The 18,294-nt window shown below is 36.6% G+C and overlaps 1 protein-coding gene and 1 pseudogene across 1 annotated transcript; one reads left to right on the top strand and one right to left on the bottom strand.

Annotated features, from left to right (window-relative positions):
* Window positions 1-3,207: 3,207 nt before the first annotated feature.
* Window positions 3,208-5,129, bottom strand: LOC143533479 (anthocyanidin 3-O-glucosyltransferase 2 pseudogene; annotated as a pseudogene).
* An 8,844-nt stretch (window positions 5,130-13,973) lies between these two features.
* Window positions 13,974-17,657, top strand: LOC143533482 (ATP-dependent zinc metalloprotease FTSH 12, chloroplastic-like). The gene is made up of 4 exons (XM_077028252.1): window positions 13,974-14,043; window positions 17,066-17,346; window positions 17,419-17,496; window positions 17,577-17,657. The coding sequence occupies exons 1-4, from the start codon at window positions 13,974-13,976 to the stop codon at window positions 17,655-17,657; spliced, it is 510 nt and encodes a 169-aa protein (XP_076884367.1).
* Window positions 17,658-18,294: the final 637 nt, after the last annotated feature.

The following is an 18,294-nucleotide window of genomic DNA, read 5'->3' as shown; positions in this document are numbered from 1 at the left end:
ACTGGACCCGGGATATCTTCGAGAACCATTCCGCCTCCTCGTAGTTGAGGGCGGGAAGGTTCGGAAGCGCCTGGCCATTCTTGAACTTCATGGCGATGGGGATGGCGCGAGCGGATATGAAGAAGAACTCTCTTCTCCACGAGCGAAGACTCCGCTCGGTGGTACAAATCTTTAAACCCTTGATACGGGTTGTAAGAGTGTACCACCCCTGGATGCACCTCCAAGTGTAGAAGGTCATCAGACGGTCAACGAGGGGCTCAAGGCCCAGTATCCGGCACACCCACTCAAAGTGCCGGACCTTGGCAATGGCCATGGGGTGCACCTCTGTCAGGTGCACACCGTGCCTCTCCAGAACACGGTACACAAACTTTGTCAACGGAAACCTAAGGTTTCCGTAGACAAAGAATGCAGCATAAACCCCGATCTTGCCACTAGGGGCATCGTACACAGTATGGTGGGGTTCAGGAAACTCAGGCTCGAGAGACTCGAGCATGAACTTCCTGACAATATACTGGTACAGATCGACAGGAAGAGAGCACTGGCATTCGCCAGCAGTCTTCTGGTCATCAGCATCATGAGAAGGCATGGTGGAAGAAAGAAGAGATTTCAGAGTAATGCTTTACTGAAAAGAGAAATTCGCCGGAAATTACTGGAGAAGAAGAGATGAAAGTGGAAAGTGTGAATTGCAAATAACCCTCTCCCCCTTTATATAGTAATCGCAATTAATGCGATGAAATTAATACGGAAGAGAGAGAAGTCAAAGGTGCAATGAAACTATGACACGTGGCAAAGGCAAGCTGGCAACAGCTGTCAAAAGGACGTGTGCCAGAGATTTCGCGGCTACGCGCCCGGAATCCCGTGCCCACGCGCCTGAAAAAGCAACTGGAATGACCACATAATGTCATGTCGCCATAACTTCTGGCACGTCCTGACACAGTCAGAAGAAACCGTCGCACGACGTTTGAGGTATTGGGTTGTTATCCATCCACCAACTCTTCAAATTTCAAAATTTAAAAAATTTTTTGAAGACTAAGGTTCAAAAAAGTAAGCGGGAAAATACCCCTTACCTTGGCAAACAAGTAACCATAAGCCGGGTGTGGGTACAGTGTAAAGGCAAAACCCTTCACATACCTAACACCCGCAGGGAATTGAAGCCAAAATATTTGGCAACCAAGTAACCATAAGACGGGTGCGGGTACAGTGTAAAGGCAAAACCCTTCACATACCTAGCACCCGCAGGGAATGGACGCCAGGAATACCTTGGAAGTAAAGTAACCATAAGACGGATGCAGGTACAGTGTAAAGGCAAAACCCTTCACATACCTAGCACCCGCTGAGAATTGAAACCAGGATCTTCTGGGCAATGCTTGTGAAAACGGAAATAATATCCCCGCATAGCGGGAACATCGAGTACTACGTTGTTTGAGGCTCCAAGATGGAATTGGTGGTTTAAACATAATTGATCACTATGTTCAAAAAACTACCAGAACCACAGGGAGAATCCGCACAACTAAGACTCAATGCTCCTGACTTGCGAGGAGGTTACAGACCTACCCGCATCATACCCAAAGACCAAGCAGGAAACTCGGGAATTTCTGCAAGTGACAAGGACTTCCGCGGGAAGAACCCCCATGGAAAACCTTACAAAAACCCCTTTTCAAAACCCTTTGCTTATAAGTCCAAAAGTTCACCTCACTTTATTAGACATTCGTGAAAAGAACATTGGACTGGGGGGACTTGAAGAGGTAGGTCCCAGCAGGGCTCAGTTGGTCCCGCATGACTCACCTTGAACAGGGATGTCTGCGCAAAGACCATCTACTCCCGCAGGACCCACCATGCTCAGAGAAGCCTACGCGCAGTATGCAAGCTGCATACGCAGGGAAAAGCCTCCCAATGGTAAAGTAACCCGCCTGTTCCCGCAGTTGCGGATACAAGCCATCAGGGAAGGCTACCCGCACAGCATAGCTACACGCATAAGGCTTAACACTTACAAATATTCAGTGTCACCTGAAAGAATGAGCAGAGGCGGGAGGGGGAAAACTCCCGCCAAAATGGGCCAGTCTGTATGATGGAGGATCTTTTGCGTGATACCTGACGAGGTAAAGACAAAAGATCTGACCAAGAATGCGACAGCTCACTGACAGCAGCGTGGCAGACAGCACGCCACAGCACTGTGACCAATAGCCGCCGCCTGCCCACCAACTCCTGCCAGACCACGTGCCTAGCCTGCAGTGGGTAGAAGACGAAGAGTGCACGGCACGCCTGCTCTGTGTCAGCCGCTACCTATCCACCACTCACAGGTAGGGCACGTGCATAGGTTACAGTTGGTAGCGTGTTGGCCGGCTAAACCCCTTGGAAACCCACCTTCGGCTATAAAAGACAGCAAATGGTATTATCATTTCATCATCTACTATCTCGTATAACTTACTTGATAATTGCTCTAATAGTATTCATATACTTTTATATTTAAAGAGCAATATAGACTGATTCTCACGCCGGAGGGTGGTCACAAGGAGGAACCCCCCCCTTCTCAGTGACGAGCTTACGGTGTCTGTTTTGCAGGTTCCTTGAAGTACAACTTACTCTGCTGGACCTAACCTTCGTGGGAAACATTACTTAGCCCCCAGATTACCCATAATCTGCCAGGGGTCACTTAGTGTTTCTTCAGCGTATGGGTGTCCTCGAAAGGCGAAACTACGGCTCCCGGACCCTTTAATGCGTTTGTTGTGGTTGCAGCATACATTGTGACCCAATGAAAGAAGAAAATGAGGTTATATATTATAATAGAAGATTTGGAAATGAACCGTAAAACTCACATCTTTGTATTGGTAACCCGAGTCTTTAATTGGTAAAGTTGTGTGAACTTTGAAAGCAAACGTTAAGGCTACTTGTTGAGGGGCTTCAACATGTGCGGGCAAAAGTGATGTGACATGGTAACGGATCTGTAACACCGCGCCAGGGTGTTAAGGTACGAACAGTAAACAAAAAAATGGTAACGGGGCTTTAAAAGAAAATGGTGGGGCTTTAACGTGATAACAATATGACTTTAGACCACATCGCATTGTTATAGGGGGGGGGGGGGGGTTTGTTAGTTAAAGTGTCACTGCCTACATGGCAGTAACATGACATTTAACTTGACATTTAAAATCCCACCGCAACTAGTAGCCAAATAATTTATTATTATTTGAACATATTCATCTAAAGACAGTTTGGCAGTTTACTAAGTGATCTGTTGACTCGTTTGCTTCTGAAATTGGATTTCTTCAACATCCACACAAATACATATCTTATTTTGAAATGAAAAAGAAAGACCCCAACCATTATTTGTATATTACATAAGATGTGTAGAACGTTTAATAGAATACATGTTTACAAATTTAACTAACTTACAATAATTATGTGATCATTATAAAACCAAACACACTTTATAAAATTCAAGTGACGTTTCTTATAAAATCTTGAATAAAACGACCAACAGAAGCATTCGAAGATCCGCCCTCCACCACCGCTGATCTACTCTTCGCACTCATTACTTTCACTTTTGTTCTTACCTCGTTATCCTCCATCACTTGTCTTATTCCACGCTCTATCTCTACTGCCATGACAACAATCCTAGCCGCATGAGGATTAAACAAATCCATCTTATAATCCAGCTTTATCTCCACCGCCAATCCCAGCTCCACCACCATTTCAAATGCATTCACTTGCTGCTCAGCATACAACGGCCATGTTGCAGATGGTACACCGAACCACAAACTTTCCAACAGTGAGTTCCACCCACAGTGAGTCACAAACCCCCCGATTGCTTCATGAGCTAGCACGGCCACTTGGGGAGCCCACCCGATCACTTTCCCTAACCCACCGGTCCGTTCCAGAAATCCTTCCGGAAGGACCACACTCGGATCCTCATACTCACTCGGGACATTTGATGTTGGGTCTAACGGAAGGCCACGCAGAGACCACACAAATCGATGGCCACTCTGCTCTAAACCACGTGCGATCTCCTTCACTTGGACCTCATCAAAACTACCCATACTCCCAAAACACAATAGCACCACCGAGGAAGGCGGTTGGTTGTCCAACCATATGATAATTTCATCATCAAACGGTTTTCGCTTACCACCTTCTAGGTTGAGTATGGGTCCCACTGGATAAACCGGTGGTATATTGCTATCAGACAACGACTTTATCGCGTGTGTTTCCAACTCTAAGAATGTGTTAACCATGATTGCTTTGGCCTCTCTACTTTTTCGTGCTACCTGAAGAATAAAGTCTAGTGCTTCTTTAGTCTGAACAATGGCGGGAAAGACCTTCGTTGGCATCGGTTTTTTGTAACTAGGAACCGATATCTCAGTATTCGAGTTGCTCAACTCAATAACGTCTTGGTTCTGATTATCGTAGAGTGTCTGGATAAACAGTACAAAACCAAGAAAGCCAGCATTAGAAGTGAAGAACACGTAGCTTGGAACGTTAAACTCGTTAGCCACATCTATCATGCAAGTGCAAAACATGTCAACGACGAATCCAGCAACCCGGCCCGAATTAATCTTCTCAGCTACTATGTTTCTTACAGATTTACAGTGACTTTTGACGAGTTCACCATAAGAAGTTACGGGAGCTTTAGGGTCGTACATCGGTGGGATTTCATCTTTAGGGAGTTCAATGAATGATATGCGGTTCGTAGTGTTTTTAGCTAATGATTTGATGTAGGTGGTGATAGGCGTGCCAGAATCAGAGCTTGGAGGGTTTATTACGAGGACGGTTATTGAGAGGTGATGATCTCGGTTCACGAGTTGTTTTGCGATCTCGATAGTTGACATGATATGACCGAGGCCAGGGGCGGGGATGAATACGAGCTCAGCAACTGTATTTGCCATTTTGTGGGTTCATGAATGGTTTCTTTGAAGTTTTATGGTGTATTTATGTGACATGATATTCCTTGTAGATGATAGGTGATGTTTTTAACGTTGAATATACGCACACGGGCCACATAGGGACCATTTTGTAGATCACAATATTTTGTGGATGTATTGAGGCCTCAAATGCTATTTTCGTTATGAAGCCGTGGCATAAAGGAAAATAATTGTGAAGGCTGACCCATTCTCCAATATATGTTGACCAATCTTCATTTGAAATTTTGTACTTGTGATGTTTAATTTTTTACTTTTTAAATATTATTATCAGTAGAAACAAAACCTAACGATTGTTTATACATGTTTGGATCTAAATCAAATGAAATTAGCATTCTAATAGTAAGAATCAAGTAGAGTATTTATATATTTAAGTAGAGTATATATATAAAATTCTACTTGGATCTCACAATTAGCACGTTAATTTTATTTGTATGTTAACTTTCCCCATGTATGTAACTATTCATATGATCTATCTGAATATCAAAGTTTACATTATATTTTCATAACCACATTCACTATTCTATGAAGCAATATCTTTAAAAAATAAAAAATAGTCGTTTAATGTAAAGAAAATCATGATACTTATGATTTAAACATGATTAACATTAAAATCCCTTTCATAAGAAAATATAAATAAACTGGCTTTCGCAACATATGTATTATAATGAGGTTTTAATGTCTCTAATTTGAACATTTATTTTATTTTTATTTATGGCTATTATAATAAGGTTTTAATTTCTACGTGATAGTGTGATGGTTAAACTTCTATTTAGACCATATCAAATGGTATTGATTGTTGAAAGTAATATTCTAAGACCAAATGTAGTAGACGGCCGGATGCCATGGATGACATAAAACGCCCCAAATGTCGGTATACACTACTCCTTAAGTCGATTTGAGATATTAATTTTTTGGCTTGGACGTTTTGTTGAAGTCACTGATGGGTGGGTGGGTGTGGTGGTTTGGGTTGGAGGGGGGGGGGGATTCGACCAATCATCATCTTTTGGTGAGTTCTTTTTGGAGACTTTATTTACTACACCATCTTTTCTTATGAAGTTCTTTGATAAGGTTGCTGTACATATGCTTTGTTTTCAAGTTTAACAAACAAAAGATCAAAAGAAGAAAAACAAAAGTGAGAGAAATAAGAAAATATAATTTAACATCTATTTCAATATTGAAAAAAAGTCAATACATTTAAAGCAAATTAAAAGAAATTATCAATGAAAATTAATTTCTTTTAAAATCCTTCACTTTTAAAAGAAAAGTCTTAAGAAGTGAGATTGTTAAAATAATCCTTTTGTTTTCTTTTTTTTTTTGTTTTTAATTTCCTTCTAAAAACTAAGAATCACAAATGTTTTTATTTTTTTTTATTTATATCATTTAAAAAACTTGGGTACCCAACATTAACGTTATCCGTAACTTGAATGGTCATGATTAGGGCCTCTCGACTGGCTAACAAAAAAATCTACCCTGAGACTATGGTTAAGCATCAATAAGGACAGATGGAGTATTCTACTTGAATACACCATAGGGATGGATTTTCAATCGGCCAAAGAGGATGGGGTGCCATGCCGATCGGAAAAGTTTTACTCAAGTGCGAACCCACCTCAAATTATTCTACCCCGAGAGCACTCCACCACCCAAATATGGGACATATCGGGTTAACCGTGCCTCACTTTCGTGTGCAACTCCACAACCATGACTGTATCTAAATCTAACAAACCCATCAAACATCCGGTAGATAATAAAATCCACATACACCTTATAATGTCATCACATCATCTTTCACTTCCAATCTCCATGAACAACTCTTCAACCAACCCTTCATTACACTTACCTCCACACACCTAGACTTAAAAGTGTAGAAGAAGAAAAAAAAAAGCATTCAAACAAGATTCAAAGATTACCCACAACCTCTTCCTAACTAAAACTAATAATGCCTAACCATTGAACAATTCATCTATTTTGATAGTGCTAACCGGTTCAAACTTTTAAAAAGATTGGGTTCAACCAGATATCTCCTACTATAAAACACAAAATAATAAAAAAAATAAAAACAAATTGATGTTGGTTGAACCCAATCGCTTATATGTACCTCCACCCCTGAATGGGGAGAGTTGGTCGGGTGTTGCGTATGATTTTGTTGAAAGGTTGGAGAAAATGGTTATGATTGAGGATTTGAGGTTTGGTTTTAGTTGGCAAAAGTTGTGAATAAGTTGGTTGAATTGGATCGGAAATAAGTTGTCTTTTTTAATTGGTTTTGTGAGGGTGAGATTCGGTATAAATAAAATTAACATACTAAACATACAAATAACTTGAGTAATTACAGTTTTAAACTAGAATAATTATGTTATAAAATATAATATAGTGTAATCATAATTACTCTAGTTCAAAAGTATAGTGTAATAATAAGTATACTAGTTATTTGTGCACTTCTCACGATATAAGTAATTTGTATTTGATTAAAACCCTGGTTTTATGAGGAAAAAATTGAAAGAATTCAATGGATGGCAGTCAAATTCGGACCCGACGGGAATACCCGAAACCCGACATAATTGGGGCGTGGTATTACCCATACCATTAAGGTTTGAGACAAGTTTGAGATTTATTGAATGCTAGGTTACTCGACCTGATAACGTTGACCCATTTACCTGATATACTCGACATATTTTTATATATATGTTTGTTATACATATATAAATACATATAACATATCTATAATATCTTAAATATATATAAACAAAACCTTTCTAAATTCTTTCAAGCTACCAGATTGTTTAATTTATAAATAGGGGGTTCTCATGCATTTGACCGGAATTCACGGCCCACGGGCATGGGTCTCACCAAACCCAGATAACCCTTATACGGATTATAACATCTCATTAAATAAAAAATTAATCTCACCAAATATTTGATATGAAAATTCTATAAAATAAGGATATATTAAAAATTAGTATCCGATTTTTTTAAAAACAAATATATTATTTATAATTAAGAAACAAATTTATAGTAAAAAAAAAATGGGTCTCACCAAACCCAAATAGCTTTTAAATCGAGTTATAACATTTCATTTATTTGTGAATACCTTTAATCATAAAATTCTAAGTATATTATTAACTTCCTTATAATAAATAAAATTAAAAATCCAAAAACAGTATATAAATATTATAAACGAATAATGTAAAACAACCCCGTAATACAATAGATAAAAACTAGTAATAATATATATAAATGAAATCTTTAAAAGCTCTCTGGTTTCTCCATACATTCTCTCAAGTCACCAGATTGCATTATTTATAAATGAAGGCTTCTCATGCATTGAACAAATTCACAGGTATGGGCCTCACCAAACCCAGATAGTCCTTAAACGGGTTATAGCATCTCACTAAATTAAAAATTAATCTCACCAAATATTTTATATGAAAATCATATAAAATAGGGATATACTAAAAATTAATATCTAATTTAAAAAATATATATTATTTATAACTAAGAAACAATTTTATAGAAAAAAAATTAGCGGGTCATGGGTCTCACCAAACCTATATAGCTTTTAAATTGGGTTATAACATCTCATTTATTTGTGAAACTCTTTCATAATCAAATCCTAAGTATATTATTAACTTCCTTACAATAATTAAAATTAAAATCCAATACACACACACACACGCACACACAGGTTTAAGTTCAGAAGAGAAATCAAGTTATTGCGAGAAGTGTGAGAAGTCAACCAGCCAATCAAAAAATTTCTTTTCTTTTTCATTTTTAATTAATGTAGGGGTAGGATGGTAAAATCTTATGAGAGTTTTATATGGAAATTGTTATTATTGTATATGGAAAATTTAATATGTTTATATATTTATTTAATTAATTATACAACCCAGATTCGTATCTCATACATTCTGATTATCCTTACATTCTCATTAAATCATCGTATAATAATCTCGATGTGTGGTGTCTTATTTCATCACAATTGATCATAAAGAATATTTGTGATCGTTAATCATATATACTAATCAATGCAATCATATATATTTCACAGATCTTTGATTTATCACAATTGATCAAAAAACACGTTTGATGCATACACAGTCGTTTGACTACACATGTATATTGCGATGATTAATTTCATCATCTGGTTATATTATACGAATTCAATGAGCAGTTCATTCCCGGAAGAACCTTATATCTTAAGGCCTTAAGTTCAATCTTCTTTTATCACTTGTCATCATGCAACTAATTTTGTATCCAACAATACCATCCATTAATTTATGTGCGACTCTCTCAAAACCCACATATTTTTTTTTGCTGTATAAAAGAAAATAACAACGTTAAAAAAAATTATACATATAACATACACAACCTACACCGCCGAACCTACAAAACATAAACATCCTAGACAGCCTACACCGCAAAACCTACAATACCTGCACATCCTAAACAACCTACGATAACATACATATCCTAAGAAACCTACACTACACACAACACACATCTTTTTCTAACATACTACACATCATACACCACACATAACATGCATTACCTATTCTTTTGACATCCTACACTGTACATAACATACATTACCATATTCTTTATAGGATGTGTAGGATATGTATTTTATTGTATTATCTGAAGTGTAGACTATGTAGGATGTCAAAAGAATATGGTAATGTATGTTATCTGCAGTGTAGGATGCCAAAAGAAGATGACAATGTATGTTATATGCAGTGTAGGTTGTGTAGGGTGCCATGCAAAAGAATATGGTAATGTATGTTACGTGTAATGGATGATGCCAAAAGAATATGGTAATGTATGTTATGTGCAGTGTAGGATGTCAATTAGGTGTTGCAACTGAATATTGTAGGTAAGTTGTGAAATTAAAATTCTTTGAGAAATGTACGTTAAGTGAGGGCTACACTACATGACTATTAGCGTTTTATTTGCGATACATACATTACGCTACAACTACAACAACTCAAAATACTTTTGTGAATGCTAACTAATGCAAACATTAAGTTATTATTACCATTTCTGGTATCCTACACATCATATTTTATTTCAACATACAACATGACTATAAACAAACATATCATGATATTACTACACAGCCAACACTAATATAAATAAAACTAGTCAAAAACTTTCACAACCATTGATTACCTACACATTCAACTTAACAATCCAGTCACCTTGGTTTATGGCAACAATGCAAATATTTAATAATAGTGAACAAGATCTTCAACAAACTGATTAATGAACAAGATCCCTCGATTTGGACAAAATCAAAATCAAAGAATCCCACAATTTATAATAAAATCGAAATAAAAAAGTCCCTAATTCATACAAAATCGAAGTCAAAGAAACCCCCCAAAATGTTTTTTAATGAAAAAACCCTAGTTTTCACTAAATTAGTAGATGAAACAACAAAGATGGTATTCAAAGTATTCATGTTGGTATTTTGAAACCCAAACAATGATGTTTTTAATTATGAAAAAACAATTGCACCAATGATTATCTGAAAGCTAACCTTAGTCCCTTGTGAGATTCTCGAATTGTATCACTGTATACGAGATTTATGAAACCAAAAATTGGATGTGATATATGAATGAGTGGTTGAGAAAATATGGTTTTTGGAAATCGAACCCTTGAAGGGGAAGAGCATGGAGGATTTTGTTAATGGAAGTATATAGGGAGTGTAATCTATGGAGGATCCTTAGGAGGAAAATTGAATGAAGATATTAAACGCATACGCTTTTTTACCATTAATTATCTAGACATAAAGACTAATATACCATTTTTCTCTAAACTCCTGCATATTTATTTACAGTTAATTAAAAAAATTTGTAACATCCCACATCGGTTAGGAGGAGAACTAAGCCTTCTTTATAAGGAGGTGGATACATTCCCCATCATAACGCGTTTAGGGCTCTTAATGGTAGTGGATGAAAGGAGAACTCCACAGTTAAGTGTGCTCAGGTGAGAGTAGTATAAGGATGAGTGACCTCCTAGGAAGGCTCCACATGGGCAACCAAAAACAAATCCGTGAGGCAATGGTGGCATGTCCCTAACAAAGCGGACAATATTATGGTGTGGCGATAGCTGGGTTGTTACAGATGGTATCAGATCCAGGGCCGGACCGGTGGTGAAAGGGGGTGGATTGTGACATCCCACATCGGTTGGGGAGGAGAACTAAGCCTTCTTTATAAGGAGGTGGATACCTTCCCCATCATAACGCGTTTTGGGCGCTTAATAGTAGTGGATGAGAGGAGAATTCCACAGTTAAGCGTGCTCAGGTGAGAGTAGTATGAGGATGGGTGACCTCCTGGGAAGGCTCCACCTGGGTAACGAAAAGCAAATCCGTGAGGCTATGGTGGCACGTCCCGGCTAAAGCAGACAATATTATGGTGCGACGATAGCTGGGTTGTTACAAAATTGCCATAATTAACATAGACCATTGATTAAACATAATCAATGGTTCAGATCTATTTCTCACATTTCTCACAGTAAAGTGACTTCTCTCCTGAACCATCCCCAATATATATATATATATATATATCTTAAATATATATAAACGAAACTTTTTAAAGCTCTCTGTTTGCTTCATACATTCTCTCAAGCCACAAAATTGCATTATTTGTATAAGATGGCTTCTCATGCTTTAAAAGCTCTCCGTTGCTCCCTAAATTCTCTCAAGCCACTATATTACATTATTTGTAAATGGAGGTTTTTCATGCATTTAAGAATAAAAATTGATGAAAAGGGCATGAAGGTAATAACCCACTTATGATGACTTTCTCTTGCCAAATGCAAGACACATGTCAATTCCTCCATCGTATTAAAACGTCTATAACTTTTTCATACGGATTTTTTTTAGAAATTTTTTTTACCATAATAATAAACGTTTTTTTATCTTTAATATGAATATCATATTGTTATATAAAAATAAAAAGTTAGTGGGTTTTTTTATATTGTATTATTTGGTTGTCCATTGTGTTTTTTAATTAAGTTTTTCTATGTATTGTGTTATAAATTTTGGTCATTGTGTTTTTAAATTGATACTCACATTAAAGATACAAATTAAAACAATGATTATTTCAGTGTGTCTTTTTGTTCGTCATTGTATCTTTGTGCTCAACATTTGTCTTTCTATTTATCATTGTGTTTTAGTCATTGTGCTCAACATTCACTAAAGTTGAGACAAATAGTATTATGTTCACTGTGTATTACGTTTAAGTCATTGTGTAATATGTAAATTCCGTGTTTTACGTTGCAGGTCATTGTGTTATATGTATTTACCATTGTGTCTTACGTTTGAGGCCATTTTATTATATGTATTCATTATTTGTGTTTTACATTTTAGGTTATTGTGTTATATGTATTCATCATTGTGTTTTATGTATTAGATAATTTGTTGGTATTTTTAATTATATTTACATATTATTACACAACGGTGTTATTAGTATTTTAAAAAAACACAATGATTAGTTGAAAAACACAATGACGAAAAAAACACAATGACAAAAAAAGACATAATGGTACGCAAAAAGACACAATGACATAATTTTTTATTTTATTTTTATATAACAAAATCATACTCGTAATAAAGATAAAAAACGCTTGTTATTATGGTGAATTTTATTTTTTTTTAAATATCATATGAAAAGGTTATAGACGTTTAAAAATGATGAGAGAATTAACATGTGACTTGCAAGTGGAAAGAGAAAATGTGTACTATTGCTTTTATACTCTTTTTTCCTTTGGTCCATACTTGACACATGTCAATTAGTTATGACTTCTCACACTTCTCATTTTTGTTGGCCTTTGTAGAATAACTCAACCCATATGCCATAAATCAATAATTATTCACTTTCCATTTACACTCCATTTATATTATTTATTCAGTTTTCTTTAACCTCTATTTATATTATATTTATACACTTTTATACAAATTAATATTTACATATTATACTACTATACATTGAAAGAATATATTTCACAATATACTTGGTGAAATTCAAAAATTAACAACAACCCATGTTTATTAAAAAGAATAATTTAAAATGTTATCATTTACATATTATAATGCATGTAGGTAATATGACTTACAAGTTTGATGTGTGTGTGCGACGAGATTGAACCCGAAACTCTTGGATTGTTCCTGCCCAAGAATCACAGCAGTATTTGAGGTGCTTTGAGGGGTCTTTGAGGCATGATTAACGGCTGGAACAAACACAGGGGTTGTGAGAGATCAAAGAATTGGGATTTGCAAGGATTGAAGGTTGGTTTCTCATATTTAACTAGATTAAAGGTTATGGCTGCTTGTCCAATAACCTATCACGATTAAAAGGCCTGTAACAAGAGAGAGTAATGGAGTTTTGATACGGGGAACAACCAAGAGATTTCATGAAGAACTTAGGGGGTGTTTGGTAGAGGGAATTGAGGGGTGAGAAATGGAATTGGAAAGAATTCTCTTGTTTGTTTATGAAAGAAAGAGGTGAGAAATGGAAATAAACCATTTCCATTTCTCTGATTTCGTTTCTCTAAAAAAAAAGCGGAGAATTGGATTTCTAGGGTTCCATTTCTCAGTCTCATTCCAGGGTTTCCTCCATCGATCTGCTAGGTATGATTCTTCCATCCTCTCCTTCTTCTTTAACAACATATCTTTGATTTTTGAAACCCTACTTTACGATTTTGCTTGCTTCTGCTCCTTCACTCTTCCGTCACATTAACATGTTCTTTATAACTACGATTTCTTCATCTTCGTATCAGTTTCTCTGTATATCTATTTGAACCAAGGATGAAAGCCATTTTATATATGGGGTTTCAGTATATTACCCATGACCCAGGTACTTTTCATTCTTACTTGATACATAAAGTTGTAACATGAGTAAATGGTCGATTACAAGGGCTGTGTGCATCCGGCGATTTAAGTTCCTATCAAGTAACACGATTTAACTTAACTTCAATCTTCATCCAATTTGGTTAGAAAAAAGTCACACGTACATAAATTTATAGTTTTGTGTAATTTGTAGCTTTAAAGGTGAGGATGAAAATGAAAACATGAGCTTTCAGGTTGTGAAATTGAAGACACAGGATAAGAATAAACTTCAGGAAGAATTAGGGCTTTCAGGTTAGTTTTAGAAATGCCATTTTTGTATCTAATGTTTAGGCCTTTAAATGAATCGAATGAACACAAACGGAGCATGTTCATGTTCCTTCATTCGTTTAGCTTTAACCGAACAAGCGTTTGAACACGAACAAATAAATGAACAGGGTTTTCTTGTGTGTGTTTGTTTGTTAAGAAAATGAACGTATTCGGGTCTATGTTTGTTTGTTAACATCATAAAGTATAAACGAACGGTTCAGGAACTTAAACAAACAAACATAACTGAACATAGATGAACAACATAACTGAACTAAAACCTATTAAAAGTAAATGTGTAAGGCCCCGTTACCAGTAGCCCTACTTTCGTGTTGGATTTACTCATAAACACAGTTCTAAATATCAGAGTTAATTAAAACATTTACGCGGAATATAAAACTTTCATAAAACTTTACATAATTCATAACTTGTCTCAAAACATCCTTTGTCTTTCAACATTAAAGCATTAAATTAAAACATCATAAGTCTTCAGATGCCAGATTCTTGTTCAGTGCCATGTGTCTCCTCAAGCGAGCTGCCTCATCCTACTCACCTGCGTGCATACTAAAAGTCAGCTACGCTGAGTGAGTTCTAGTTAATCACATAATCATACAATACATTCTTACGCTTCATACTTAATCTCTTAACTTTCTTTCATATACACCTAAGTGCTTTTACTTTCATTTTTACTTTCATACTTTCTTTACATTCATAATCATACGTTCATTTTTACCTTCATTCTTTCCTTACATACATAATCATACTTTTTAAAGAGCCTTTCGCCCTATAACCTCACAGATATTATAAGGGTTTGGTCCCTAGTTTTCGAATATTAGAAGGGTTCGATTCCCTAACATCACAGATATTATAAGGGTCTGGTCCCTATCATCACAGATATTATAAGGGTCTGGTCCCTAGTTTTCGAATATTAGAAGGGTTCGATTCCCTAACATCACAGATATTATAAGGGTCTGGTCCCTATCGTCACAGATATTATAAGGGTCTGGTCCCTAGTTTTCGAATATTAGAAGGGTTCGATTCCCTAACATCACAGATATTATAAGGGTCTGGTCCCTATCGTCACAGATATTATAAGGGTCTGGTCCCTAGTTTTCGAATATTAGAAGGGTTCGATTCCCTCTTCGTTACCATACAACCATACATCATACCTCGAGTATTAGTAGGGCTCGGTACCCTTTTCGTAACCATACATTATCATTTCTTTCTTCTATTATCTCTATCATGTTCATACACATAAACATACATAACATACTTACCTTATACATAGCGTTACAACCTGACAGTACGTGCAATATCCGAAGATCGTTCACGTACTACCAAGAAATCATTCATACATTTCACATTATCCACATAAGGCATACATTTATCTCTTAGGATAAGTGTATTAACAAACATATTGAGTATGCACACAGCCCCGAAAACGTAACACATAAATGGGGCTAGAAACTCACCTGAACACGGTTACGTTCTCCGTTGATCGTAATCCCTTTCTTCAGTTGTGCACGGCTGACTGTATAACAAGTATACATATCAATTTAACTATCACTACTTATAACATCTTTCTAGTCTTAATTACTACCCACAACGAACGGGGGTCCGGGGGCAGCGCCCCTGGCAGCGGGGTCTAGGGGCGGCAGCCCCTAGCAGGGTCCAAGGGGCAGAGCCCCTGGCTGGGGTCGAGCTGCCAGGTCAGCTTGGAAAAATTTTATTTCCATTAACTGTCTTAACACATTTTTCATTAGATTTTTAATTTATTTTCTAATCGAACTTGACTTTAGGCGAAGTTAACCTTAGGCGAACTTAGCTTTAGGCGAAGTTACCAGCTAGGCGAACTTAGCTTTACAGCGAAGTTGCCATCAGGCGAACTTGGCTTCAGGCGAAGTTGTCATCAGGCGAACTTGGCCTCAGGCGAAGTTACCAGTTAGGCGAACTTAACTTTACAGCGAAGTTGCCATCAGGCGAACTTGGCTTCAGGCGAAGTTGTCATCAGGCGAACTTGGCCTCAGGCGAAGTTACCAGTTAGGCGAACTTAACTTTACAGCGAAGTTGCCATCAGGCGAACTTAGCTTGCAGGCGAAGTTCATCAGGCGAACTTAGCTTGCAGGCGAAGTTCGTCACTTTGAAGGCGAAGTTGCCCAGATGAAGGCGAAGTTGCCCAGGCAGCCGCTGTTTTAGTTTCTGATCGGCATTTCAAGCGATTTTAACACCCTTGCTATGGTTCAATATCACCCACTACGCTACCCGACCATTTTTGGTCGTTTATACACTAAAAAGCTTGGATCTTTAACTTCAAAGATCAAGAATCATACCTTTTTGGGCTTGTTTGGATCTCGTTTACTTGCTTATCACCACTAATCGCTCTCTCTCTCACTCGGGTCTGCCGGATCTGCCCGGATCTGCCTTCGGTCCGGCGGCGAAGTTAGTGTGGTATGTGTGTGTTTTTGGAGTGTTAGGGAGTTTGGTGAAAAATGAAGATATTTTGGGATTTTAGGGGTATTTATATCCCTGAAATCCCATTCTCATTTAACCCCTCTCAATTAATCTAAGTCCAAGACCCGCTCCCTACCCGATATTAATTAATTACGCGAAATCACTAAACATAACTTCCTTTATTCATCATTAAAATTTTTAGGATGTTACAAAATGTGAACAACAATGTTTGTGGTCTAAAAAGTTATTTAGACTAGAGTAAACTTTAATGGGCCTAAAAATTTAAATGAATATGTTAACGACCTAAAAAATTCGTAAACCAACGAACATAAAATAATTTAAATGAAAAAACGTAAACGAACGTTCATGAACATAAATGAGCGAACGGGACAAGTAATCATGTTCGTTCGTTTAACTAAATGAACAAAACTTTGTGTTCATGTTCGTACGTAAATAAACGAACATAAACGAATGGTTCACGAACTGTTCATTGAGCGTTTGGTTTGTTTACAAGTTTACTAATGTTTAGTAAAAATATCTGATGGTTTTCTGTTGCTAGATAATAATCAAGAAACTAAAGGAACATGGCAAGAAAGCCTGCAAATATGGAAAGATATTCTGAGAAGGGAGCAATTAGCCGAACAGTTAGATTCATCACGTGCTAAATATGCAATTGAATTTGACATGAAAGAGGTTGAAAAAAGTTTTCGTGAAGAAGATGCAAAGGCGAAAGCCAAAGGCACACAAGGCGTTAGAGCACTTTGGATATCAAAAAGATGGTGGCGTTACCGCCCTAAACTGCCTTACACTTATTTTCTTGAAAAACTTGAACATTCTGAGGTCAGACATGTGACTTTTTCTTAGATTTCTCTTTCTGAACACCTCATTTTTCTCAATATAGAGCTTTGACAGGTGGCTGCTGTTGTGTTCACTGAGGACCTGAAAACATTATATGTAACAATGAATGAAGGGTTCCCTCTAGAATATGTTGTAAGTTTCATACTTTTAATATATTAAAAACTCTGCAACTTTTTCCTTTGACTTTGACTGATTCGGGTTGTTTTCTATAGGTTGATATGCCTCTTGATCCATACCTTTTTGAAATGATCACAAATTCAGGAGCTGAAGTTGACTTACTTCAAAGGAAGTAAAGCTATTACTTATTAAAGTTTATAATTGCATTACTTCCAGGAATCTTGGTTTTGTGGTTTTTAAGGGAATCGCTAATGCTTTTACACATTACTTCAAAAAGATTCCTCTACAAGAAGTATAATCAGCTTTTTGACATGGCTTATGCCGAAAACTTTATCATGGTAACGTTATAATCTTCATATAAAACTTACTTTCTTGTTAGATATATACATATTTCATGGCCAATTTTTTTTTATTTTTATGTTAAATTCATTTTACAACTGCAGCCAGTTAGAGAAGTTGATGAAACAAAATCAATGTATAAGGATGTAGTGTTAGGTGGAGATGTTTGGGATCTTTTGGATGAATTAATGATTTACATGTGGAATCCTATGCAATATTATGAGAAAGAAGTCAAGTTTGTTCGGGTAATTTTAAATATTTTTGTATGATCAAATATTTGAAATAGGCCTGCAAATGAACTGAACGTTCAGTCATTTGTTCGGCAGGAAGTTCGTTTCATTACTAAATATTTGGTTGGAATTTATGCATCTTTTTATATGTTTTTTATTTTTTAATAAATATTTGTTATGAAAAAATACTTGTGCTAATGATAAAGTTGATATAATTCTCTGTTTATTTCCTATGTACCAAACA

This window comes from Bidens hawaiensis, unplaced genomic scaffold, assembly GCF_021521415.1.
Source record: "Bidens hawaiensis isolate Kalapana, Puna unplaced genomic scaffold, B.hawaiensis_p1.1 tig00009749_1, whole genome shotgun sequence".
Taxonomy (NCBI): domain Eukaryota; kingdom Viridiplantae; phylum Streptophyta; class Magnoliopsida; order Asterales; family Asteraceae; genus Bidens; species Bidens hawaiensis.
The sequence above is the reverse complement of the archived record's forward strand: the minus strand, read 5'-3'. Positions and strand labels throughout refer to the sequence as shown.